This window comes from Aulonocara sp. 'chitande type north' Nkhata Bay, linkage group LG20, assembly GCF_057382095.1.
Source record: "Aulonocara sp. 'chitande type north' Nkhata Bay isolate Kocher_YH1m ecotype deep benthic linkage group LG20, A_spYH_male_GT1.1, whole genome shotgun sequence".
NCBI lineage: Eukaryota > Metazoa > Chordata > Actinopteri > Cichliformes > Cichlidae > Aulonocara > Aulonocara sp. 'chitande type north' Nkhata Bay.
The window spans coordinates 32751240-32777977 of NC_141363.1; the positions used below are offsets into that span (position 1 = coordinate 32751240).

At 41.2% G+C, this 26738-nt stretch overlaps 2 protein-coding genes across 3 annotated transcripts; one reads left to right on the top strand and one right to left on the bottom strand.

The window, feature by feature from the left end:
* Nucleotide 1: 1 nt before the first annotated feature.
* irf10 (interferon regulatory factor 10) lies at nucleotides 2-8480 on the top strand. The gene is made up of 8 exons (XM_086277179.1): nucleotides 2-914; nucleotides 2686-2881; nucleotides 3056-3132; nucleotides 5423-5477; nucleotides 6193-6291; nucleotides 6545-6931; nucleotides 7030-7148; nucleotides 7761-8480. The coding sequence occupies exons 1-8, from the start codon at nucleotides 744-746 to the stop codon at nucleotides 7863-7865; spliced, it is 1209 nt and encodes a 402-aa protein (XP_086133305.1). The 5' UTR covers nucleotides 2-743; the 3' UTR covers nucleotides 7866-8480.
* Nucleotides 8080-25495, bottom strand: LOC147306031 (uncharacterized). 2 transcript variants are annotated; one of them, XM_086277176.1, is made up of 3 exons: nucleotides 25004-25495; nucleotides 10268-11994; nucleotides 8080-9968 (listed from the first exon to the last, which is right to left on the bottom strand). In XM_086277176.1, the coding sequence occupies exons 2-3, from the start codon at nucleotides 11834-11836 to the stop codon at nucleotides 9510-9512; spliced, it is 2028 nt and encodes a 675-aa protein (XP_086133302.1). In that variant the 5' UTR covers nucleotides 11837-11994; nucleotides 25004-25495; the 3' UTR covers nucleotides 8080-9509. The 2 variants fall into 2 exon arrangements, with proteins under 2 accessions (XP_086133302.1, XP_086133303.1); XM_086277177.1 differs by lacking the exon at nucleotides 25004-25495 and adding an exon at nucleotides 14603-14928.
* Nucleotides 25496-26738: the final 1243 nt, after the last annotated feature.

Below are 26738 nucleotides of genomic sequence, written 5' to 3' on the forward strand. Positions count from 1 at the left end.
GCTTCATGGGCGGTTATGAGTAAGGTTGGAGTGTATTTCCAATGTAATGTGTTTTAAAACCATGAAAGACACAGCTGTGTCTGTGTTCATTCCCCATTTAGACTCGGTTCTACACAAGTGCTCATTCAGATTCTCCCAGCTAATTAATGAACACCTGTAACTTTTTTTAGTAGTTTTCTGGTTCTAGTTAGCTGTTTTTACACAATAATGTGTCCTTGGTTGGAGTTTTGTGATCAAATGCATATTTAAATAGTTTACTTTAAACGGTGACTACATATTGACTTCAAAAAGCGGTTTTAAATTTTTACAGTTTTACATTTAAGTCTTTTCCTGAATGCCGTCCGCGTGGCACAGTGAATTCACTCTCTTTCATTCACCTTCCTTTGAAACGAATCTACCTTCGTGGCAGCTCTGCAAGCGAGGGGGGAAACCGAAAGTATCAAATGAGTTAAAGCTTTCGCTTTCGCTTCCAAGAGCCCACTTAATTTTAGTTGCGACTTCTTCATTTAAGCTTGCGGTGAGATCCGTTTGTGTTAAATTGATAAACTTTTAGTCTGTTTTTGGTCTATTGTGCCGTACTTAACATCACATAAGAAGCTCGGACGGCAGCGAGATAAAAAATACTGGTATTTTTCCAGTTTGCAAGGTGGGAACGTGATTAAACTGTGCTGGGTCAACTGTGCACATGTCTCTGACATTTGAAAGTGGAATTTTGTTCTTCTAAGACACAGTATGTTCTGAAGATGGATGACGGGGCTAAGTTGCACCTGAAAGAGTGGCTCATAGTCCAGATAGAGAGTGGGGAATATGAAGGACTTTGCTGGGAGGATGAGAACAAAACTATGTTCAGGATACCGTGGAAGCACGCAGCCAAGAAGGACTACAAACAGACGGAAGATGCGGCGTTGTTCAAGGTCAACATTTTCTAAACTTTTATTTTCCAAAAATGTAAACGTAAAATTTGCCGAAAATACTGTTTGGGGGTGTTTTAAACTGCATAAATAATCGGATCCCAATTTGCCATTGCGTTGAAGTAATTTGGACGATACCCTTATTTCCTGCACTGGTTTATTGTCATAAGAACTTAAACCATAGCAGATGCAAAGGAAATGAGAAAAGATTCATTTCACTGAACATTAGAAGTGGAGGGTGTTTATTTTCGCCAGATTGTTGGACGGTTGCAGATGGTCGCATTAATGAACTGCAAGTCTTTGTTAGGAAGTGTTTTTTTAAATTATTTTTTTTATTTATTTAACTTTAACTATGTGAGAGAAAAAAATTAGTCTACTGATAAAATCCGTTACTTTGCTGTGTTGGCCAGGCCACTATTAGGCCTGGCCAACACAGCAAAGTGCTTTTTAATGGTCACTAGGAGGCAGCCAAGTTTGACTGAACAGAGGCGATATGGACTAAGGTTATATAAACTAGAACTAGGTATAAAATAAATAACTGGAAAAAACAATAAAAAAAATCACTGAATAAAACTAAAACATAATTTTCAAGAAAGAGAAAAAACCAAGAAACGAAACCTAGTTTCTCACTAAAATACAAATATTCAGTAAAAGTTTGTGTTGAACCATTTTGTAATACAAAATATCCATGTTAAAATCTCAATAAACTAACAGTGTTTGTAACACAAAGTAAACAAAAACTCACAATTTTCAAAAATTAAAAACTGAAACTCAGCTTTGGAAGCAAAATGAAACTGAACAGATTTAAAAGCAAAAGCTGAAAACATAATGAAAAAGAAAAAACGATATTAATACAAAGCTATAATAACTAGACTATATAAGATAACGGTGACTTCACTGGATTTATTCATCTGAAAGTATGTGGTAAACAATATATTTTTATTTACGTATTTATAGCACATAAATAATTATTTTATATCTGTTTCAATAGATGTTTGGTTTATCACTTTATTAATGCAAGTCAACTCAAATTTATTTATATAGCACCAAATCACAACAGCAGTTGCCTCAAGGTGCTTTATATTGTAAGTTAGAGAGAGAGAGAAAATTGCAACAATCCAAGCCCTCCTATGAGCAAGAGCTCTGGCAACAGTGGAAAGGAAAAACTTCCTTTCAACAGGAAGAAACCTCCAGCTTACCCCGATTAAGGGAGGGATGGCCATCTGCTGCGATGGGATGGGGATCAGGGGAAGAAGATCGGAAAGACACGCTGTGGAAGAATGCCAGAGGTTAATAATAACTCATGATTAATTGCAGAGTGGTGTATTAACACATAGAGAGTAAAAAAGGTGAGTGAAAAAGAAAAATTGTGCATCATGGGAAGCTCCCAGTAGCCTAGACTTATTGCAATGCAACTAAGGGGGGATTCAGAGTCCCCTGATCCAGTCCTAACTATATTCTTTGTCAAAAAGGAAGGTTTTAAGTATTTTAAGCATATTTATGAAATAATAAACCCAAAAGTCTAAAACTGCTATTTGAAAATATCCCTACTTGTTTTTAAAGCAATTCATTTCAATTTTTCCTCAATGATGGTTTGATGAATTCACACTTTTAATAATTTAATGATAGAAAAGAAGATTAATCAGACACTTGCAGATGATGAAGTGCATCAAAACATGCTTTAAATATGTTGAAGTTTAGAGTTACATTCAGTTTTCTTTCATGCGACCACTTCTAAACATAGATTGTCTCATATTTTAATCTTTGTATTCAGGCTTGGGCTGTGTACAAGGGCAAATATAGGGAGGGCAGGGACAGAGCTGATCCCACCATGTGGAAGACTCGTCTACGCTGTGCACTTAACAAAAGCACAGACTTCCAGGAAGTCCCTGAACGCAACCAGCTAGATATCACGGAGCCATACAAGGTCTATCGCATCCAACATGATAACAGCCAATCCAGGCCAGCAGGTAAAAACCGAGTGTAAGAGTTTCTTATATATATCTTTGATCTATCTACAGTTTTTGAGCTTTTTTAAAAAATAAAAATTATCTTTACTTTACAGGGTATTGCTTTAACTATATAGTACAGTATATGTGAGTATTTTATTTGTGCTAACTTTATCTACTTGTTGCTCTTCTCAGAGTCTATTCAAATAAAGGATCAAGTGATGCACCATGCCAAGAGGTCTCCAAGGACCCCCGCTTATCTGGACAAATTGGTAAACTAACCCATACAGCCAATAATCCCTGGATTAGCAAAATATCTGATAGTGGATTATGCAGTGGACACACTGTAATAATCCTAAAGAAATGAAGAAAAAATCACTTTGCTTTTAAATGGGAATATTACTTCTATTATTTCTTGTTGGCACTTCATTGCAATCGAGTTTTGAACGGAGTTTAAAGAGTTATCGATTATACTATTTTGGATCTTTCCATTTATATTCTTTGCATGATTACGAGTTTAAAATAATCCTCATTTAATTAATCCGGGGTGTTGGTACAGGTACTCAATTTATCTCTGCAAGCTGTTTTATCTTATCTCCTTGTATGTGAACTTTCTTCTGATTGGTTGTCCCTCATAAACAGAAGGTGTGAAGAACACATGTAGGTGTTCTTTGCTCAAAGCCAGAACTGTGTGCTTGAGATAAGTCAGTGAAATATCTGCTTTCACTGACATAATACAGAGCAGTCAAACTGTCTGAAACCAAGAATTTAGAGCAATCTGAAACCTGATGACTACTGCATATGCTGGTCAACTTAATATAAGAAACATCCATGAATATAAATAGATAAAAATGTAAAAAAAAAAAGTCCCCTTTAAATGTGTATGTGTTCACCACGGTACACAACAGTGTGCACCTCCAATAAGAAGCTTTTGCTGTTATGTTAAAAATGTTACTTACAGTGGGGCAAAAAAGTATTTAGTCAGCCACCGATTGTGCAAGTTCCCCCACCTAAAATGATGACAGAGGTCAGTAATTTGCACCAGAGGTACACTTCAACTGTGAGAGACAGAATGTGAAAAAAAAATCCATGAATCCACATGGTAGGATTTGTAAAGAATTTATTCGTAAATCAGGGTGGAAAATAAGTATTTGGTCAATAACAAAAATACAAGTCAATACTTTGTAACATAACCTTTGTTGGCAATAACAGAGGTCAAACGTTTACTATAGGTCTTTACCAGGTTTGCACACACAGTAGCTGGTATTTTGGCCCATTCCTCCATGCAGATCTTCTCGAGAGCAGTGATGTTTTGGGGCTGTCGCCGAGCAACACGGGCTTTCAACTCCCGCCACAGATTTTCTATGGGGTTGAGGTCTGGAGACTGGCTAGGCCACTCCAGGACTTTCAAATGCTTCTTCGGAGCCACTCCTTTGTTGCCCGGGCGATGTGTTTTGGATCATTGTCATGTTGGAAGACCCAGCCTCGTTTCATCTTCAAAGTTCTCACTGATGGAAGGAGGTTTTGGCTCAAAATCTCACGATACATGGCCCCATTCATTCTGTCCTTAACACGGATCAGTCGTCCTGTCCCCTTGGCAGAAAAACAGCCCCATAGCATGATGTTTCCACCCCCATGCTTCACAGTAGGTGTGGTGTTCTTGGGATGCAACTCAGTATTCTTCTTCCTCCAAACACGACGAGTTGAGTTTATACCAAAAAGTTCTACTTTGGTTTCATCTGACCACATGACATTCTCCCAATCCTCTGCTGTATCATCCATGTGCTCTCTGGCAAACTTCAGACGGGCCTGGACATGCACTGGCTTCAGCAGCGGAACACGTCTGGCACCTTTGTTACTTTGGTCCCAGCTCTCTGCAGGTCATTCACCAGGTCCCCCCGTGTGGTTCTGGGATCTTTGCTCACCGTTCTCATGATCATTTTGACCCCACGGGATGAGATCTTGCGTGGAGCCCCAGATCGAGGGAGATTATCAGTGGTCTTGTATGTCTTCCATTTTCTGATGATTGCTCCCACAGTTGATTTTTTCACACCAAGCTGCTTGCCTATTGTAGATTCACTCTTCCCAGTCTGGTGCAGGTCTACAATACTTTTCCTGGTGTCCTTCGAAAGCTCTTTGGTCTTGGCCATGGCGGAGTTTGGAGTCTGACTGTTTGAGGCTGTGGACAGGTGTCTTTTATACAGATGATGAGTTCAAACAGGTGCCATTCATACAAGTAACGAGTGGGGGACAGAAAACCTTCTTACAGAAGACGTTACAGGTCTGTGAGAGCCAGAGATCTTCCTTGTTTGAGGTGACCAAATACTTATTTTCCACCCTAATTTACGAATAAATTCTTTACAAATCCTACCATGTGAATTCATGGATTTTTTTTCACATTCTGACTCTCACAGTTGAAGTGTACCTCTGGTGCAAATTACTGACCTCTGTCATCATTTTAAGTGGGGGAACTTGCACAATCGGTGGCTGACTAAATACTTTTTTGCCCCACTGTATAAGCCTCATGCAATGTTTATCTAACCTCGGTTTCTTTTTTTGTAGCCCCCAAATAAAGAAGAATCCTTTCAAGGAGACAAAGAAGAAAAAATATTAACAGGTAAGACTTACATACACAAACTGGTACATCACTATAGAACCATTAAGGATAATCATGACCACAAAGATCAAACGTTTTTTGTAAAAGTGTGCATTTATCCTTGCTAGGTTTCACACGTGGCATGAGATTGTTATGGCATTTGGTCACCTTTGAGCTATTTGAGTGCTTGTTCATTTTCCTATATATGAGTTGACTGCAGTGATACGTTGTCCATGGCCCCATATTGGCCCTTTTCTGTGTTCCCAAATGGTTTGTGAGATGCCGATTGGGTAAACATATGATTTGGGTGAGAAGCTGGCTTACATTGGGATACTGATGCTGTTAACACAGTTATATTTTTGCTGAAGGGGTTCCTGCTGGCTGCAAAAAAAAAAGACGAAGCTCCATAAATCAGTCATTCTCTAAACTTCTTTAGACAGAATTAAATTCCATTTTGAACAGTTTTTTTTTTTGTAGTGCCAGAAGGAGTCTCATATTTCTTTTTGTCAGTGAAGTTGATCAACAACTGTTAGTTAGATTGCTGTCAAATAGTTTTTTCTTTATTTTTGGTCAAACTGGATTGGTAAGATAGTCACTCTTATGTCAAACTGTTTGTTGACATGGGAAAACTGTCTGTTGCAATCAGATGGTTTGATATGCCAACCCTTCTCAGAATTTTACTCAGCTTAAAAATAAAAGCAGCAACGTCGTTTTATGTGTGTTTTTTCTGCTTTAGAAAACCTGATGAGGGAGCACATGTACTGTGAGTTAGTGGAAAAACATCAAAACCCGGCCCCTGCACCTATAGCCTTCTTTCCTACACTTGCTATATCAGGTAAGAGCATTTTTAGGATTATGCACAGACAGGTGAACGTGTTGTTGGCTTTTTCAGCATATGGTCTGGAACACATACTATCTTTTGTGTGTATTTTTTAAAATAGAACTATTTTGTTATATTTTGTAACTCTGTAATTTGTTGTATTATTTAGTTTACTCTAGTTATTGTTCTGGCTTTCTTGGAGCAACTGTGACCACAGAATTTCCTCTGGGATTAATAAAGTATTCTGATTCTTATTCTTATCTTAAAGACTTCCGTATGCAGGTGATGTTGGTGTATCAGGGCCAGATAGTGACGAAAGTGACCACCAGGAGTCCAGATGGGTGTTTTATCCTGCAGGGACATGTTCCTTTGGGAAATGAGAAGATTTACGGACCCTGCACTGCCCAACAGCTTTCTTTCCCTTCCCCGGGCTCTGTATGCCAGCCACCCACTATGGCTGAAGCAATGAATCGCCTTCTTTGTCACCTGGAAAGAGGTGTTCTATTATGGGTGGCCCCAGATGGAGTGTTTATCAAGAGATTCTGCCAGGGCAGAGTGTACTGGAACGGCCCCATGGCCCAACACACCGACAAACCCAACAAACTGGAGCGAGAAAAAACCTTCAAACTGCTTGATATACCCACATTTCTCAATGGTAAGGCAGCTCATGCATACATCACAAATCTTTCCTCCATGCAAACAGGTGTTGTGTTTTTATCATCGATCTGAATATACCAATTATCACCTGCGCAGGTCTCCAGAACTGTCTACAGGGGAGGGGGCCTACACCCTCTTATGAGATTGAGCTCTGCTTTGGAGAGGAATATCCGGACCCCAATGTACCTAAAACCAAGAAGCTGATCATGGCTCAGGTGGGTGGAAAAACTTTACAGATTTACTTACACATTGTCACTGTTTAGCATCTGGTTGTAAATAAAATATCAAATATCCTTTTAATTTTTATTTGATTTGCTCATAAAAACAGGGGATTTAATTAAAAAACGGTTTTCAGTTTCAAATTAAGATTCATATTCTATAAATCTTCTACGCTATGAGTTAAAATGGTGGTCAAATGGCTCCTCCTGTCCATGTGTTGAATCATCCTTGGTCAAGGTATCAAACACCAAGTTACCCCCAGTGCATCCATCAGAGCATAAATGTTAGATAAAAGCACTGGATGAATGAGACTCATAGTGAAAAAGTGCTACTCTATATAAATACCAGTCCAATCCAATCTATGTTCCTTTTACAGTTCAGTGATATGTGACAGTGCATCTGATTGGCTGTCATCACCTTGTATGTTTTTAAAATACCCCACCTGGTAAATATTAACTAAATTTTATGTCAAGCTGAAAAGTCTTTTCCCTTCCAAAGTCAAATCAGGACTTTGGAACATGAAAGCCCGCCGTGCAGCAATAGTAATGTCAACCAGCAGAGGTCCCCATAAGCATATTAATTGTGTATCACAATGTCCTGTTGGTCAGGTGGTTCCCTTGTTTGCAGTGGAGCTATTGCAGAGGTTCAATTTGGCAGAAACTGAAGAGAAGCCTCTGACCATCACCTCCAACACAGCGGGAGAGAAGATGTAGGAGGATGAGGAAAGCTACCGTGCTTCAGGGTAGGCTTGGACAGTGTACAAGTGGATTACTGAAGGTGTGTTTCTTCCCTGTAAAGACACCCGCAGAGCATTACAGTGTTGTCAGCAGAGATGGAGATGTGTTTAAGAAACACATCATTGCAACACTGACCTGTTTGTAATGCATCAAAGTAATTTGCTTTTTATTTCTACCTTTTGTTGACTGTAAAGTGTTACCAAGTGCTCTGCAAACATATTGTTTAACCCAATAAAATGTGCTTCCAAAATACTGTAACATTAAATCTTTATCATGTATCCAATATTGATCTCATATATTTAGAGTAGTACTGCTAAGTAATTTAAATTCGTAATGCTTTACAACAAATGGCATGAATAAAGTGACACTTGTAAATAAATCTATAAAGCTTTTTTTCCCTTTATTTCTAGCCAACATCATATAACATTCACAATTTTTAAAAATATACATTTTTTTGTAGCTATAACATTTAAAAAGAAAAATCAAATTTTTGAAAATAAAAAAAAACCACAAACTAAAGTGAGAGAGTGTGCTGAATCAGAGAATACCCGTATCTGAGTTTAAAATACTTTCATCATTTTCCCTGCCTTCAAACATATACAGTACATAAAAAATGAGATGGGAACAAAAGCGTACAGTACACAGGGGTCAAGAGTATTCACAAAGCATCATGTTCCAACGTGTTATTAGCACCATTACTCTTCAGCCATACTGCACTTTTTTACTCTTTCCATCATTCAGTTTTTAATGGAAAAACACCATGAGTATCGAGGCGATGTGGCACAGACCTGTCTGTGTGGGTGGGATTGTCTGTTACGCAGTTTTCATTAGTGTTCTCCCTTTCTCAGAGATAATGTTAAGAACATATTGGAGAGTAATGCCTTGACGAACAACCGTTTGAAATGACTCCCAGTGATGAGAATAAAAAAAGGCTAAGAGTTGCTCGTACATTCACCTTGCCTGCCCAGGCCGACCCGTAGGCATCGGCTCAGAAGCAAGAAAAGAAGAAGAAAAAGAAAAGAAAAATGCATTGCAAAATTGACGGAGAGATTGCATTAAATCTGTTTAGCATATTTACTGTATATAACACCTGTAATGCAATATATATATAGTCAATTTTTGTTCATGTATATCTGCAATTCTTCAGTAGCATTAACTTTCATAACACTGATTGAAAATACCCTGCAGCAAACACTTTCGGTAAGTAGGTGTGGGGGACAACAACCATTACAAAAACAGAGTGAACACACAAGTGCTTGATTGTCTCACTAAATGTCATCAGTGTTTGTAAGCAGCCATCCAGAGAATCTTCAGCTGCTGTTCCTTTCAGGGCTGTGCTAAGTTAAATATGAGGGATGGAAAGGAAAGGAAAGGGAAAAAGGGTAATGAAAGGAAAGAATGGTGGAGGAAGGGGCCTTAATAGAGTTGACTATCATTTGGGCAGCAGTATGGACACCTGCAAACTGTTTTTTCTGTTGTTTATATATATATATGTATTTTTTAAATTTCCTTCCCTGCAACCCTGCCTTGAGGTCTCTCCATTGTTTGTCTTGGTTGGTGCAACAGAGACAAGGAGGGTGTGTATGTGTGCCTGTGTATGTGTAAGTATGCATGTGAGTTCTACTGCCACTTCATTAGCTTGGAGCCATGAGGTAAATCCAGGAGGCTTTCATCAGTTCTGGTTGAGGGAAGGGTGTCTGGGGCAGACCAGCGCCGTTTGCGTGGGCGCTGCTGGTCCTTAGCCAAGGGCTCTCGGGCCAGAGCGCTTGGAGGGGCCGGCACGGTTGGGTGTGGGTGTTGAGGCAGAGGGGGAGGAGGAGGTGGTGGTGGCATCTCCTCCCTGTGCGAACTGCTGGATTCTGCTGCAGCCCTCGAGGGTAGTTGCGTGCGATGGGTCCTGGAGCTGGTACGAGTGTGTGTCCGATGGGTCGGGGTGGGGGTGAGGGCCAAGCAGACATCACCCTCTGTGAGCTGGCGGCAGGGCAGGCTGTACAGCTGTGTGGTTCTCTGGGGACAGCAAGAAGACCAGCCTCTGTCTTGCACAAAGAACGGATACTCCACCAAGACCTTCAGTAACTCCTACACAAAACCACAATATTGTTATAAACTCAAAGAAAAGACAGTGCATGTCTGGCACTTATTATCAATACAGTGACACGTTGGTGTTTAGCGAAATGTATAAACCAACCTATAAAATGCAGCTTTTGACCAGGGAATATCAAAGAAATAGCAACCTACACTATGAATAATCACTAAGTTTGTCCTTTAATATTTTGGCTATCTACTTGAGGATTTATATCTATCAATGTGTGTGTGTGTGTGTGTGTGTGTGTGTGTGTGTGTGTGTGTGTAAGAACTTATGTCAAAGCAAAGCTGACCTGAGTGTTGCGGTCTGTGAGATGGACATGCAGGTGACTGAAGCCTTGTGTACTACTGGGGGAAATCTGCAGGACGGTGCAGGTGCTGAGGTGGAATTCTGGGGAGCTATCTGCACTCCTCAGGAAGTCCTCAGTCCTCAGCTCCTCCACCCGCTTCAGTCGCCCGCTGGCTAGCTCAATCAAAGAACCCTTGGTGAAGTGAGGTAGGAGTGCAGGGGGAGATGGGTGATGATGGGAAGGAGACAAATCTCTCCCTCTGTCTCTTTCTCTGTCCCGTCGTCTCTCACGCTCACTGTCTCTTTCTTGGTCTTTGTCATACTGTGATTGCTTCTGTTTTTCTTTATCTGTACTGCGCTCCCTCTCCTTTTGTGTGACCTTGTCTCTTTCTTGGTCTCTGTCCTGGTCTCTTTGTGGCCTGTCATGGCTGTTAGGTAGACCCAGTGGTGAGTGTGGTGAGTTCCTATAGTTGTGCTGTCTGGGGCCTGGCTCCCTGTGCAGGCTGTAAAGACTTGTTCCTGAGGAGCTGTAGAGTGGATAGGTTTGAGCCTGAGGGCTGGAGGGACATGCCGATCCCAAGGAGTAGATGATTTGGGTTTCAGCTGGTGTGGCCCCTAGGTGATCCAATAGTCCCCCTCTACTTGCCCTGGAGTCTGGTCCAAGAGGATGGGGACTGAGAGAAAGCAAATTGGAGCTGGTCTTAACTATTCCAGGCAGATGTCTATCCTGCAGTGAGGAATGTGGCTCAGCGGCCCCCTGAGCTTGAGAGTCTGACAAAAATGGCCCTCCAGAATGGATACGTGTTGTTAGATCCTCCTGCTGTCGCCGTCCACCATTGGCATGGGAGCTGTGTGGACTAATATCAAGCTGGGCTCTGCTGCTATCATTCCCATAGTCTCCTGTGAGCAGAGGCCTAGAGGCTGAGGCAGTCCTGCTGCCTGACCCATCCAGGCCATTGGGCCGCTTTCCCAAGTACCTGGGTCTCACTTCAACTAAGCTTGGTTCTTGGGAGTAGAGAGGGTGGTGGCCAAACAGGTATGATGGGGAAAAGAGAGAGGAGCTATAGTCCCGCCGACCGCTGTTAATATAGGACCACATCTCTCTGGGACTGGCTGGGAAGGGAGTCTTAAAGGATGAAGTAGAGGAGGATGATGGAGAAGGTGGCAGAGAAAGGGGAACCTCCCCTCTGAGCCACCTGGAGTGATGGGGCAGGGATGAGGAAAGAGGATCATCTCTCCAAGCGGGTGATCCTGAGCCCCTCCTTTCGCTGACCTGCCCTGTGAAGAGCGGAAGAGAAACAGTGGGTGAATAGCTTAGGGTCCATGGTATGGGCACAGGGAGGCCTGGTATTGGAGCAGGAAGGGGTGGAGGAGTATGTAGGAGATGCGGGTTCGGATTTGCCTGGACACGGTCCCTTTCACTGGCTTCTCCTCTCCCTATACTGGACCGACTCCGCAGAGGTACAGGGGGTTTAAACTCATCCAGGGGGATGTGGTGTTCTGCTGATCCTTGGCGAGACTCCCTCTTCTTCGGAGGGAGGCACTCTTTGCCGCGGTCAGGGCTGGGATTCATGGGTGGGCTCCAGCGGCAGTGGGGGCCCCCTGTTTATGGGTGTAGGCTAGGTCACATGGGCCTCACGGGAGAAAGAGGGGTGCAGACAGAGGGGAAAGCTGACACACAGCATCACTGTCAGATCACTGTGGATTCTCTTGTGCTGAAGCACCACTCACCTACAGAGAGGATAAAAGAGGACAGAAAACAGAGATAGGTGGGTAAACTTGAGGGAGGGGACCGAGACAGAAGTAAGAGAGATTAAGTGTGAACACTGAAGAGGAACAGTCTGTTAGGTCCTGGCATCAGTTGTAGTTAAGACTTAGCTGTCAGTCTGGTCAGACATACAAACAAACATTCTGCTGTATCAGGCAGATGGAGAGAAATCAGTTGGTGACTCCCTCTTCCAAACTACTTTAAAGAGGTTAGAAACTCCAAGTTTTTCTGATTGCTGTAGCTAATTAGTCATTACCTTTGCAGTGCGGTGGGACTGAAACCACCCAACTTACTCGATTCATTCAAACACATTACTCCCACATGTGGGCTAAAAATACATTTTGCAGCCAGTGAAGTTCAGAGGCAGTGCAGTATGTATGTGTATGAGTGCGCAAAAACACACACGTAGAGCACTCACAGCAGGAGAGTTTTCATCTCTGACTCTCAGGGGATGATTGGAATATGCAGATACGTTTTTGTACCACTTTCATGAACCACCCCCTCGACACCCTCGGGTGCTCTCTTTATTCTATATAAGCCTTACTACTAACACCCCTCCAACCCTTCTCTCTGAGACAAGCACATGGACAGCAACAGACACACAAATACTCCCCTCAGGCAGCTGTACTTACTCCCCCAGTGAAAGGCAAAGCTGGTCACCACCCACCCAAAGCTGACAGAAGCACTGTTGATATTACCACCAGTTGTTGTGGATACAGGGTATATGTCTTTGCATATTAATTATGTGTCACAGCAGGGAATGCAGGGGGAAAATGCGCGTCTGTTTGCGTCCCTGCACGCACGTATGCGATGTTTGTTTGCGTGCATGTGTTATTTTTCTTTTTTCCCTGGAAAAATATGTGAATGTGTTTATTTGTTTAGGTCTTTGTGTGCGTGTGTGTTTGTGTTTGAGTCCTCAAATGTGTCAGAGATTTTGCAGCCTTGTTTCATTCAGTGAGAAGTGCGGGGGAGCTCCTTCAATTCTTCTCCAAATGCTTTAAATGAGCTCTTTTGAAATGATGGCTGCCACGCTCTGAGTCCAGCTGTTCCCTCCGCCGCCACCGCCATCGTTGTTCCCGCCGCACCAGCCCCGCACTCACCCGCAAGTCTGTCTCAACTGCCTACCGACTCCCTGCCGTCTCACCATCCGCCACACTGTCACCATGGCAACTGTATCCACACACACTCACACATCCAGCTGGTTAGAGAGGTTAGATAGGGATACTCCATAGAGAGGCGGGAACACTGTTGCTCATCAAGTGACTTGGTCCAAAAACAGAATAAGTGTTAGAGTGGAGCAAGCTGTTTGTGTATCTGAGTTGAAAACTGAAAACTGGGCAGTGAGAGGAGGGGCTTTCTTTCGTCCCGGATGCCGGCAAGAAAGGTGAAGAAAATTCGTAAATGTTTATAATGCACAATAATTAGGTTAGTAGATGAAGCAGATGATGAGGGTCAATGTTAAGTGACTTATTTTAAGTTATGCTGAAAGCTGGGGGCTAAAAAAAGGCCTTGTGTTTCAAAAAAGATATATTCTGGATATGGGGCCTTAATCAGACGTTACGTAATCTACAGACATTTTCAATGTGCGTTCATCTGAGCTGTTAATATTTATGTTCACAATAATTTGTTAAATTCATTGACTTAAAGTTTTATTGGTTTCTTCAATATGCCAAAAAAGCCTTTTTAGAAAGCAATAAAATAAACCTAAAAACAAACATCAAAATCAACAAAGTATTCAAAGGCTTTCTTATGTTTTTTTTTTCTATAGCAGAATTTCATTAAACAAGCACTTGTCTAGAATCCAGATGTCTTAAATAATAATAAAAAAAAATTGGCTTCAGCTTTTGTCCTCATATGACTCTTATACTCTCGCCATCTTGACAGTCATTATGAAAAAGGTTGTCAAAATAGACCGAATATAAACTTGCCAAAAAAAAGTACAAGAAAACAAAGAACACAATTGTACATGTGGAGGAGTTTGCAGAGAAATGTCAGGTTCTAACAGAATACTCCTACACTGTGCAGACATGCACACAGAGAGTTGGAATTTAGCTGGAGCTACTGTTGTTGTAACATTTAAATATATCAAAAGCGTCCGATCAAAGCCATAATGATGTTACATGTTCCTTCCAATTAGGGATTCCTCAGTTTTTTGCATGGCTTTGTAACAATATATGCAATTAATAAATGCAAGTGTGTCTCATTTTCACTACAACTTATAAAATAATCCATAAATGTTCTTTTTATTACATTGAAATGCAAAATGCTTACATTTTCAACTTCTGAACAACTTGACATGTACATTTGCAGTGCTCTTCCTCGTCCCGCCTTTTCTCTTCACACATTACTCAGGAGTAATGTCCAACATCAGAAAAACAGAACTGCTAAATTTTGGTTGCTACTTTTGCCTACTTTGATATTTCGCCTATTTTTTTTTAAATAAAGAAACATCAAACAATAGTTCCATCATTCTAACTGCAACAAAAACACATGTAATAGGTGCTCTTATCCAAGGAGAAGACAGACAAGTTGATGGAGTTGCAAGTTGTTGTGACTTGATGTCACACTGACCTTACAGCAGGCTAAGCAGACATCCCGGAGTTGGCAGTCATTCATATTGTAGTCCTCCCAGAGGGTCAACCCACTCCTCAGCTCCTTAATGTGTTACACTGCTTCTCCAAAGCACTACAGCCAGTTACAACACCCGCAGATATCAGCAGCTTCCAGCTACACACTGCCTCTGATCTCTGTACGCATGAAATAGCACCAGCGAGCCCACCAAACTGAGGGAAAAAACTGAGAGCCTGCTATCCGTCTGTGTCTGTTGTGTATATGAGTACGTGTGTGTCAAGTGAGTGTGTATATGCTTGTGTGTGCAAAGGGCTGAGGAAATGAGTAATATCTAGCAGTGAGAAACATGTCTGCTATGCAGAGCCACACAGGCAGACCAGTTGCTGCTGCCGCCCACTTGCTTTAATCACTGTGAGGGATACAAACATGCATACACTTATATACACACACGCATACACATATATGTATACATTGTATACATATTTATATTTATATATGTGTGTGTACACTTATATAAATATATATATGCACACACAATCGAGGATGCAGCCCATATAGATTATATACTGCACACCCAATCTTAAATGCATAAAATAAAATAAAATAAATCAGTAATGAAAATCATTCATCTATACGTGTGAACATATTTCAGAAGACATACTGCCACATTAAAGTAAGGGAGGGATAAAGGGGAGGCAGAGACTGTTGAGAGACAGGGAGGGACGTGGTAGGAGGCTCATCCTACACACACTCTCAGACTTAGGCTTTTGCTGCTGCTTCTGACTCAAAACTAAACCTCACATCCATCAAGCGCGCACACACAAATACACACACACAGACACACACACACACAATACTTGTTCTTTTTTGTTTATCTGTAGTTTCATCTGAATTTGTGTCCTTTGTTCTCATCAAAGCACTTTATGGCGAACCTGCTTGTTCAAAGAGCTTTTATGAATACATTTGATTTGACTTCATATGTATGCACACACACACACACACACACACACACACACACACACACACACACACACACACACACACACACACACACACACACACACACACACACACACTCATACTCAAGCTCGTACGCTAACAGGAGCACTGCAGGAGAGCTCTGAATGATTTGCTTCAGTGATTCAGTCGATACAAGTGAAGTGTGTTGGTATAGCGGGTATGGCTTATTAGGACTGTATCGGCGCGAGCAGTGTATTTCATTCACAGCGAGAAATCAAAAACCTGTCAGTGATAAAGCCTTCTGAAAAATAATAAACAGGCCCTGCACTGAAAACGCAATACTATGCAAATAACCCTGTCTGATTCTCGTCAAAGAAACAGGGCCAAACCTCATCTCAAACAAGCTTATGTTAATTATCAGCACAAAATTGCGATTCAGAAACAAGAACATAAAGTGGAGCACAAGAGAAAAAAGGATTTAATGAAGCAATCAAATCATTATTCACGGTTAAGTGAAAAAAAGAAATCTTTCTGTTCCTTTACAGTTCTATAAGCAAACCATTTGTACCCACCAACAGCACATCAGAAGTTAATCTTGTCTAACTTCTCATCTTCAAAGAAATGGAAAGCTAATCAGACAAGTAGGTGTGTGTTCAAAAATCAGCCTAAAGGCCACATTAAAACAATCTCAGAGTCAGGCGACAACTGCCAAGTGCATCTCCTCTGACATTTAGAAAACATTACTTGTATTTTTTTTTCAAAGTGAAAATGATGTGCATCGAGGTTGTGTGGGCATGAGTGCTGTCTGCTAAAGCAATTGTTAAATTTATGTGGGTTATTTGAGTATCACAATCATATCACAAGAGACTGTAGGTAAATTCATGAGGCGGTGCAGATTAAGAACAACACGGCATATATTAGGACTTTAAATGAAACTAAATTTTACATTAAAAATAAAATAGAAAAAAATATTTTGAAGGTAATTAGATTTTTTTTATTAGGTAGACTGCTCCACTAGGCCATAATGAATAAAGATAAAATATACCAAGTATAGTAGGAACAAAGGTAGTTCACAAACAGAACATAATTTGCAGTTGTTAAAAAAAGCTGTATTACATTATGTTTATTTTATAATTGTTTCTCACTTGTCTTGCATTTCTTTCCAACCCATTTTTATGACAGCGGGAGCAGTAATTATAACAAGAGCTATGAAGAAATACTCAAAATCCATAGTTTATCTTGCAAAACTATATTTATGGTGATGGACATGGACATAAAATCTGAATCACAAGTCCCTGTGTCGCTGTTTACATAAAAGAAACTTAAATGTAGCTGTGCATTTGCACTTTTTTCTGATCTAGAGCAATAATTAAATATGCACTTTTTTTCTATGGTGTATCACTTTCAACAGTGCAAAGTTACACATTACTGTATGTGGGAGATTGACTGGAATGGATTCGCACTTACGCCTTTACCGCTTGCACTGTAACTTGTTGGCCAATCATTGCAATAGAAAAGAAAGAAAAGAAAAAAGATGAAACGGTTTTATGGCACTGCATATCACAAAGAAGAAGAAAAAAAAACCCATCGTGGCAGATGCCTGCAGAGGCAGGATAACACATTCCAAAAGATTTGGTTTTCGGCAATGCATTGCAAGGGGACGTATCTGTTGTGATTTGGATGAGAGGCTGTAGCCCGACAGACAGAAATGACAGAAGGCGTATAAAAATTGCTCTGTAATTTACCATAAAGCACTGCACGAACATTTCCACTTATTTTTACATTTTTTAAATATATATTTCCTTTGTGCTAGTCAGTACCGTAGAAGAGTGTGGTATTTCTTGTATGTGTAGCAAAGACATAATAAAAAAAAAGAAAAGAAAAAATAAAATGTACGGAAAATAAGTCTCACAGATTTTGAAAACTGGTTCAATTATTTTGCAAAGTAGACTTATTCATTATACTTTACTAATACTACTATAGGTTGCTAATAATTACACATACCATATTACATATAAGTGACATATGTAAGTGACTGACAAGATAGCAAGCAGCAGGCAGTTGTAAATAATGATTTACAAGGGTGTGCCAAGGCCCTTCTAATCAGTTAAAAGAGTGACAAATTGCCTTTCTGATGTGACGAGACGAGATGTGGAGGCTGAACGAATAGTTTTGAAAATTTCAACTTTGAAAAATACACAAAAGCAACCAATTTCTAAAACAATGGCTGATTTACTGTACCTTTATTTCATATATATATATTTTTTATTTCAATAAATTGGATGATTATGCAAGATAACTTGCCGCTTAAATAAAAGATTTTAAACTAAAATCAACAAAGCCAGGTCAGTTAGCAGATGCAATACTTTCATATTGGGAAAAAAAAAAAGGAAATAATTTAAATGTTCAGGTGTAAATAAAATCATATGAACACAGTCAGCTTTTATATGAAACACTATTCAGTATTTGATAGACATTTACACGTAATAGCCCAGTCATAGTGAAAGAAATAGGACTGGGTTCATCACTGGGTATTTACTATGACAGAGGTATAGAAATGACTGTTGTCTTCTACTTATGTAGCACGCTTTGAAATTCAAGCAAATTCAAACGTATATATACAAATATTAACACAACAAACACACTGCGTGTTAATCATTTATGGTACTATGATAGCACTAAGGCGTTTGGTGTACTCTTCCTCAGTCTCTTCTGTTTCTGCTTGTCTCACTCTCTAGCTTTGCACTATTTAATCTGTCCATCTCACACACACACACCTACACACACACACACACACACACACGGGGTCAGGCCAAGACGAGAAAGGTCAGATGAGTCAGACTACATCCAACAAACCGTAGCAGGAGTGTAAAGTACCATGAGGGGTTAAAGACCTCTACAGTTGAGGATTTAGAGAGCATGGGACATTTTACTTTTTTTTACATTTTTTTTAAGAAAATGACATTTAGTGTGGGGGTTCCCCACCCCCAACCAACCCCCACCTCTCCCTCATCCTCATGTGTAGCCTTGTATTAAGTATCCGATCACGTTTCAGGCTGGGTAGAAGATCTATGATGGACGTCTGATGCAGCAGAAATTTGTTGCTGAATGTAACAGATCAGAACAAAGGGAAGAGAAGAGGAGACAAGGGAAGAAGATGTGGGGGGGAGAGGAAGAGAGAGAGAGAGAGAGAGAGCGAGAGAGAGAGACTTTATATTTATATAAACTTTGTTTTGATTTGCACCCACCATTCCCTTTAAGTCAAGCACTGGACAGGCAATGGGATGGTTTTTAATGGATTAAAACCACACCATCACATCGCAACTGATCCACTGGATCCCCTTTGCTGTAGGGGTCAAGCGTCTTGATTAATTTGTAGACCAGTTAGCAAACATTCTCATTCGTTATAATTTTCTCATTTATTAGGATGAGCTGTGGTGGTAGAGTAAGGTTGAGGTGTGGGATGGGAGGGGTGGGTTGTGGGGGGGAGTACTACTAGCTTTGTGCAGCAGATTACTCTACAAAAAGCCAGGCTAAGCTGATAAAAGGACACGGTGATACGGGCTTGTTGGGCAAAACGCCAGGTCAGCCTTCAGGGCACTGACCCATTCTTCAGCAGGATGAGCCAGCAGCCCTGCCCGCAGCAGGTTCATCATAATGAAGATCAGATTATGGCTCAGGAGTTACTATTAACACCCCTACACACACACACACACACACACACACACACACACACACACACACACACACACACACACACACACACACGCACACACGGCAGGCTCCATGTACACAAAAACGTGCATGCAAAGAGTCATAAGACTGATTCTTTGTTCACTTATGACAGCTGTGTACACCTCATAGCTGCATAAAGTAATAAATATATTGCTATTTTTTTTTTTGTATGAATAAGATCAACAGTCCAGCAAAAATAAACATCACATATAAACTCCTAAACATGACAACTGAAAATACAACTGCTGAAGATTGCAAGAGCAGAGTTAATAGGAGGAGAGTATGGCAGACTACAATGTGAAGTCTGTAATGTATTGCTGAGTTAATCCCTGTGAATCCTAACTGGTACGGCCTAAGGCAGGCTTAGTATAGTTCTGGGAGGAAATCCCCCTATGTAGTGGTACAGGCCATTAGCCCCTAGGGTATAAATAGGGCAGCTATTGCTCCTTAAGCTGGCTTTTACGCAATATCAGTTAAAAATATGACTTGACTAATTACATGCAGGTCAGCCAGTCAGCAGAAGCAAAAAATTCTCCACCTCATGCTCCTCTTTCTTTGACCGTGGTGGCCTGCTGCTGTCTGTCTCTCTTTACTTCTGTAAATACTTCAGTGTGCACTTCACATACAAGTGTGCACACATGGGTCAGCGCGAAACAACTTGACAGGTATTCTGCAAATCTTGTGGCTGACATTCTCTGGGGCGGGTGTCATGCAATTGTCATTCATTGACATTTAAAGCGTCTGCTGATGGAAGTTTCATTTTTGCATTTTTCCATTGTCTCAGTGTGATCATTTGCCTATAATGTAGCATCTACACCACATATGCTTTCAACCACCAAGTACTTAGTTTGGTTTCAATTTCTAGGCATCAAATAGTTCACAAAGATATAAAAACACACAAAACAAACACCAACTGACTAGTGTTTGTCAGATGAAAACAATTCTTATGCAATAGCAGTGATGTCACGCATTGCAGATGCACAGTCATGCTTTGGTATTTTCCATCATGGGCCTCACAGGCTCCTTTTTCTTTTAACTTAGATCTCCAACTTCTTATGTACATTCTCTCACAGGTAGAACAGTCAGAGTTTTGGAATTTGTGAATTAGTGACATGATTAACCCGACTCAGAGCCCTTCATCCAAGCCGTACTCTCACACTATGAAATCATCAGCTTACGAGTGGGGTGGAGGCGGGAGAATAGGGGAAAGCCAAAGGGAGGGTGATGAAGTCTGATGGGGTGAAAAGAGCTTGAAAGGGAGAGGACAAGTGTCTGTGTGTGTGCGTGTGTGTGGCTGAAGAGGAGGGGGATTACTTTTCATTCCAAAGTTTTGTTGTTTTTGGCATTGTCCCCTGGCGACTGCCACTCAAACTGGGTTTCTGTTGGTTGTCTGGTTTAGCAGCAAAAATGTCAGCAAGCTGTAAGCAAACATAGTGATGACATCTCCATGGAGAGAGCATGGCCAGGTCTCCTGTTGGTAGCTTAAGTGCCATTCATTTTCAGAGAGACTGTCTAGACTGGCTTCACATATACTGTCTAGAGTACCTTTATCCCTGCTGGTATTCAAGGCAACATTGCTATACACTGCCATTATTGCTATTGCTGTACAACCCCTCCCACACCAAATCTGCCAACCAGCCACACACGGTCACAGTCATTTACTCAACACATGCTTATTCAGTTTGTTATAGAGGGTGCTGCAAATTATATCGAAATATGATTGAGTGGGCTTAATGCTTCGTTTCAAAATGAATACAAGGAAAGTCCCAAATCCACTTGAGAGAGAACCTTTATCACCCATCAATTTGATGATGTCTGCTCATAAAAAGAAGATAAATTAAATTAGTGAAAGATGCTTTGATGAGTTATTTTAATATTCTCCAAGACCAAAGGGGGGAAAAAAGAGACGAAATGAGTAGGAAGAGTGCTCGGATAGAAAAGGTAATATACATCCCACTTTCGGATAGGGTTTAAGGTCACTATTGATACAGGATGTATCAGATGTTACACCTTCAGTACAGTGACACCAAAGCCAATACTGTGCATTCTATTGTTTGTGCACACCGGGTCTGTCTGAGGGAGCAATTTTACTTGCACGGGCTTCAGCAGGCAGAACGGCAGGCTTGGCTAAAAAACTGTGGGTGTTAGTGGTGGGTGGCCCGGTTGAAAGGTCACTGACCCCTATTGTAGATGAAGTGTGGAGGAGTAGGAGAACATACTGCTTGATCATACACAAGGGTTAGCATGTCAAGGCCAAGGAAAACGATCTGTATATATACAAAGAGCAAGAACAGACTTGGATAACCGGCAGATTAAATATGTAAGTTTGCTTTTGACCACACACATACACTGGTTTATAAGCATATACATATCTTCAGTTAACATAAAAAATAAGCAGATTCAAATGGAGATTCATCGATGAAATGCCACTCCCTGCACCTTCATCTCTTAGGACACACTGATCAACAGGTGTGCTGTCACCTTAAAGCAGTCTGGCACAGTGTCAACTGTATTCAAACACTTGCCTGTGTTTGGGATTATTCATCACACACTCTTGGCTCCTCTGCTGAGCTCCCAAGCCAATTCTCATACCATTCCAATTGTGGGAGTGCTGATCTTGGAACAGCAGACATGCAAGTCCCTTTGACTGACTAAAAATGGCACAAATGAAGAACTACTTCATAATGAAATAAAGTTCACAGAATAATTACCTAATGTCGCAGCTTCTCTTTTCACTATGCCTCCTAAATTAGACGCTGTATGAGTTTATAGTAGGACAGCACTAAGGTGACTCCCTGTCCATTCCTTGAGAGGACATGCAAGACTGGCAAAGACACGCAAGCTTTTGTATGCCAATAGGTGTGACTTGGAGTGACAATGAGGGTGATTATTCCTCACACATCGTGCCTGAATGTTTTCTTGCCTTCTAAGTTCCTGAAAATAAACTTGTTAAACAAAATTAAAAAGAAAATGAACGCATAAATGAGGTTACGTGGAGTTAGGTAAACTCAGACACTTGCTAAAATACTGCATCCACGATGCGCTTCACTGTGTTCAAGACAGAATTTTCCCCTTTTAAATTCAGCCTTAAAAGTGACTCGTATATATGAGCAACATATGATTTCTTTAATCATGTCTCTGCATGAATTTACACTTCATTCTGTAAGTTTTCCCTTTTTGTGCCTTTCACTTTCAGTCTCCTTACCCCACCCACTCTATGTCTTCCTCTCCGTCTTTCCCTCTCACTCATCTGGGTAGCTGTTTGAGAGCATACACTCAACGTGGGTGGGAGTGCTAGAGTAGAGTATATGACTGTTAACACAAGGTGCAGGGTGTGTGTGTGTGTGTGTCTGCCTGTCTGCGTGGTGCTGTAGGTGGAGAGGCACAGCAGGGCGTGAAGGAGCGCTGTGATAATGACAGGCCATGCATTATATAACATGCAGATTGCATAAGGAGAAGATTATTTTGGGTCCAGATATTGAGGATGTATAAGTAATTTTTTTCTTTTTTACGTGGGTGTATAGCACTATGCGCACCTCTAAGTGCACGGATGTGCGTTTGTGTTGAAATGTTCTGAAATGTACTCACTTTTGTGGTTTCTTTCGAGGAGTGTGTGGGTGTTAAGTAAACTAAAGTGTATTATGTGTTTGTAAGAAGGGGGCATGAATGTTTTCAGATTTCTTTCAGAGCTATCTGCATATCAAAACAAGTATGTGGGAATGTTGGCACATTTGTGTACAGTGTGCATAAGGGTGTCTTTATTGCAAGCTCCCACTCATTATCACTTTTAGACTTCAGAGAGATCCACTTGGAGGGAAAAAAAGGGTTGAGTCTCCCTGTTGGGTGAAAACCTTGTAACTTCCAGTTTTGATGATTTTCGTGTTTGAGCTTGTGTTAAAAGAACACGCGCTCCTCTGTGGACTGCACAAGTTTTATGACTCTCTCACAGTCACTCAGTCACAAGGTTATGGTCCTGCAGGATGTGCTGTTTGGAGTCACAGAAGTGAGGCAGCACAGATACAGTCTCCGTGTGCCACTGCCTCGTCTGTGCGCCTCGCTCCATGCATGAGTGTGCCCCTGTAAAAATAGACCTCTTAAAGGGCCAGCAGCCACTCAACCCTCTCCCACAAGAGGCCTGTTCTCCTCTGCATGGTGACAGTACTCTAAGAAACATGGCATGGGAGAACATGCTGTATTTCTAATTCAGCCCACAGAGAAAAGTTGTATTTCTCTTTCCCAAAATATATATAGAACCATCGGTACATTCAGTTTGCCTTTACATCATTCATAAGGGCACATCTCTGTACACTGGAGTATATCATAGAGCCGTAGGCTTTGACTTGTTAAGTTGCTATAACACAAAATAAACACGGGAGATCTGGGTTTTGAAAACACCCATTTACAACTAGAGCCCTGCTCTGGCATGAACCTGCACTGATACACCAGAGGATCCCTGCTTCAAATTGCAAATGACAAATTCAAAGCAACGATTGCACCTTGTAGATGAAACTCACGTTCCTTTCAGAAACAAGCATCTCTCAAAGCAATCACACTGAGACATAAGACTTCCTGTACACTCCAGCAAATCACCCTCATAATTGAAGTAAGTAAATTAAGTCGATGGGGACAAATGTTATATGCTTCCCTTCAATCACATCTGTAGCTGAGAATTGTTTGAACCTGTGAAATGTTCCTTTATGCAGCATATGGGATGTCACCACAACAGAAGGACAGTGCTTGATGTAGCAGAAATAGATACACAGAAATGATAACTGTGCACACTGGTGGAGTATGAGTCTCCCTCTATCTCTATCTCGAATGGGAAAGAAATGAGGAGGGAGCAGTCAATAATGGAACTACAAACTGGCTCACATGTTCTGTGCTTTCAAGAGGAAAACACAGAAACAGAAAAAATCGAAGTCTTTGACTAAGTAGACTTTTGAAGTTAATTAAAAAAAATAAAAGGGACTTTATAAGTTCTTCCAGTGAATAATTATAAAGCATCTCTTACACTGCTTGAATAGGAACTTAGATCACAGATGCCTAATGCACCTGCCTTTGATTGCATGAGCTCTTTCCTAGACTTGTCCCCAACATCTGCAAATCTTTTCCCCCCTCTACTCCTCCTCCATCATTCCCTTTCTAAATTTTCCCCCACATGGGCTAACCCCACCCTCACCAATATTATACCCATCCCTCCCAATTTAAGTGGGCTCCTCGAGGGCCCCCTTGCTATCTCTGGACCAAGGCTATTTAAGCCCACTGCTCTAATTCTGAAAGCCCTGATCTGCCGTCTGAGGCTGAGTGATGAACCTCCACCTCTCTCACTCTGTCTGACTCCATCTTTCTCACACACTCCTCTCTGGATCAGTCACACTCTCCCTCTTGTTCACACGCTCTCTGTTATTCTCTTCCACGCACACAAACACCCACACACATAGGTGCTGACTTACATGAGTCTGTACAACATGCTCATTCACATGCACGCACACACAAACAATTGAAACACATTTTCTAGCTATAATCAGATTAGCTTACTCTCAGAATACATGCACCTACAGTAACTCATGAACCAGTTTTTTCGGGGCAATCGAATCACACAGCCCAGTCTGTTTATCCTGTCACTCGAAGTTGCCAACACACCTGTGCTCTCTCTCTCATACACACACGCGCGCACTCAGAGGAGGAAGCAGTGTGGTCACATACCTTGCCGGGTGCCTTTGCGTAGCAGGTATCAGAGAGTTTACTCATTGGATCAGGCGGCAGCAGGCACGTAGGAATATCCAGTTTTGACACTGCGAGTCTCTTCCTCCTCTCTACTGCTCAGCCTTCCCTCCCTTCATCCTATTCCTGCCTCTCCTCCTTCTCACTTTCTAAACGCCTCTTTGCTCTCTCTCTCTCTCTCTGAGTGAGTGTGCTCTCTGTCTCTCTCTTGCTTGATCTCTCCAACCCCCTCCTTCCCTCTCTCTCTCCTTCTCTCTTTCTATCTCCTTGCTAGCACACACCTTGTATATATCTCACTGTTATAACTTCAGTCTACAGTCATCCCCTCAGTAAGTCTCTCTGACACACAGCAACATTTAATAACTTTTTCTTTCCCCTGCCTAACATGCTCTCTGTCACTCTCTCCCTCGCTGGGAGTGTATAATTAGACAGAGCTCAGTGGTAATACAGTCAGGCTCATTGTGGGAGCCTTAGCGTTGCTGCTCATGTTTGGCTGATAGCCCAGTGGCTTCACTCATTAACCTCCCTCGAGCTGCAGAATGGACCGGCCCACAAGCTGTGCTATTTGCTGCAACACCTCAGCCTCTTAGCCCATCAGCCAATCACAGTCAGCGTGGACAATAGAAAAGGTGTGCTTGCTGGGCACACAGTACTTGTAGGTGAGACAGCTAAACATAATCACTAAGTATTGACATGCTGTGACAGATGAAGTGTAATACCAGCTGTCCAGATCTGACACACTGAGAGTTTCGTCATAGTCATAACAAGTCAGTTCTCTTTTTAGCGTAATCACTTGTTCATGATCTGCGTGCAGTGCCATCATGTGCTTTTCTTTCAAGCGTGAAACCACAAAAGACCACTCACACGTCTTATTGCAAAATCACTGAGGTATGGGAATGTCCTGTGTGATGTAGCAATAAGTCATATGCTTTTCTTTACTGTACTGTGTGCTCCACTTCCCATAACATATGACTTGGCATAAGTCCTTGAAGGGTGGTTTCTTTAACACAATGTGACAGCTGTGTAGGATCAACATCAGCAGTTTCCCATCAATTGAATGCCAGTAAAATCATGAGATCTTTGGTTCAAACAGAACTAATAACTAAACATTTCCCTATAGAAACTTTAAGGTAGTTCAAACAATTGCCGTTCCAACTCTTTTCTTTAATCATTAAATTACATTTTGCACTCTAAGGACAACTAAACAAGGTTTGGGAGCATAGGTTTGTGTTGACTGACATTCTGGTGGGAAGCTTCTTGTTATGAGGTTAATTTCTGTTAACTCTTGACTGCGCTGAATGATTAAATACAACTTAAGAGTTCTAATGTATGATCTGCATGCTTTTATTTAACAGTGAAAGTAAACAGAGCTCAAGACTCACTTATTTGTGATCACAAGCTTCCCTGATTGATCAATAATGCATAGTTTCTGTTTAGATTACAGACTGTGTTCTATTTGTGTTATTGTCTTTTCTTCTGTCACGTCTATAATGACCCTGGCCATCGAAAATGATGAATAATCATTGTTGATTATGATCTTATGATTGCTTCCCAGAGGCACTATAACAGCTGCAGAGAAGCTCATACACCTAAAAGTTAGATACCTAAAAGTTTTTCTCGAAAATAATAACTTAATTTGTGGATATACTGAATACATTGCATTTTTGTTAACCACACCACCAATCACTCTTTCCTGCTGATCATATGATGACCTCTT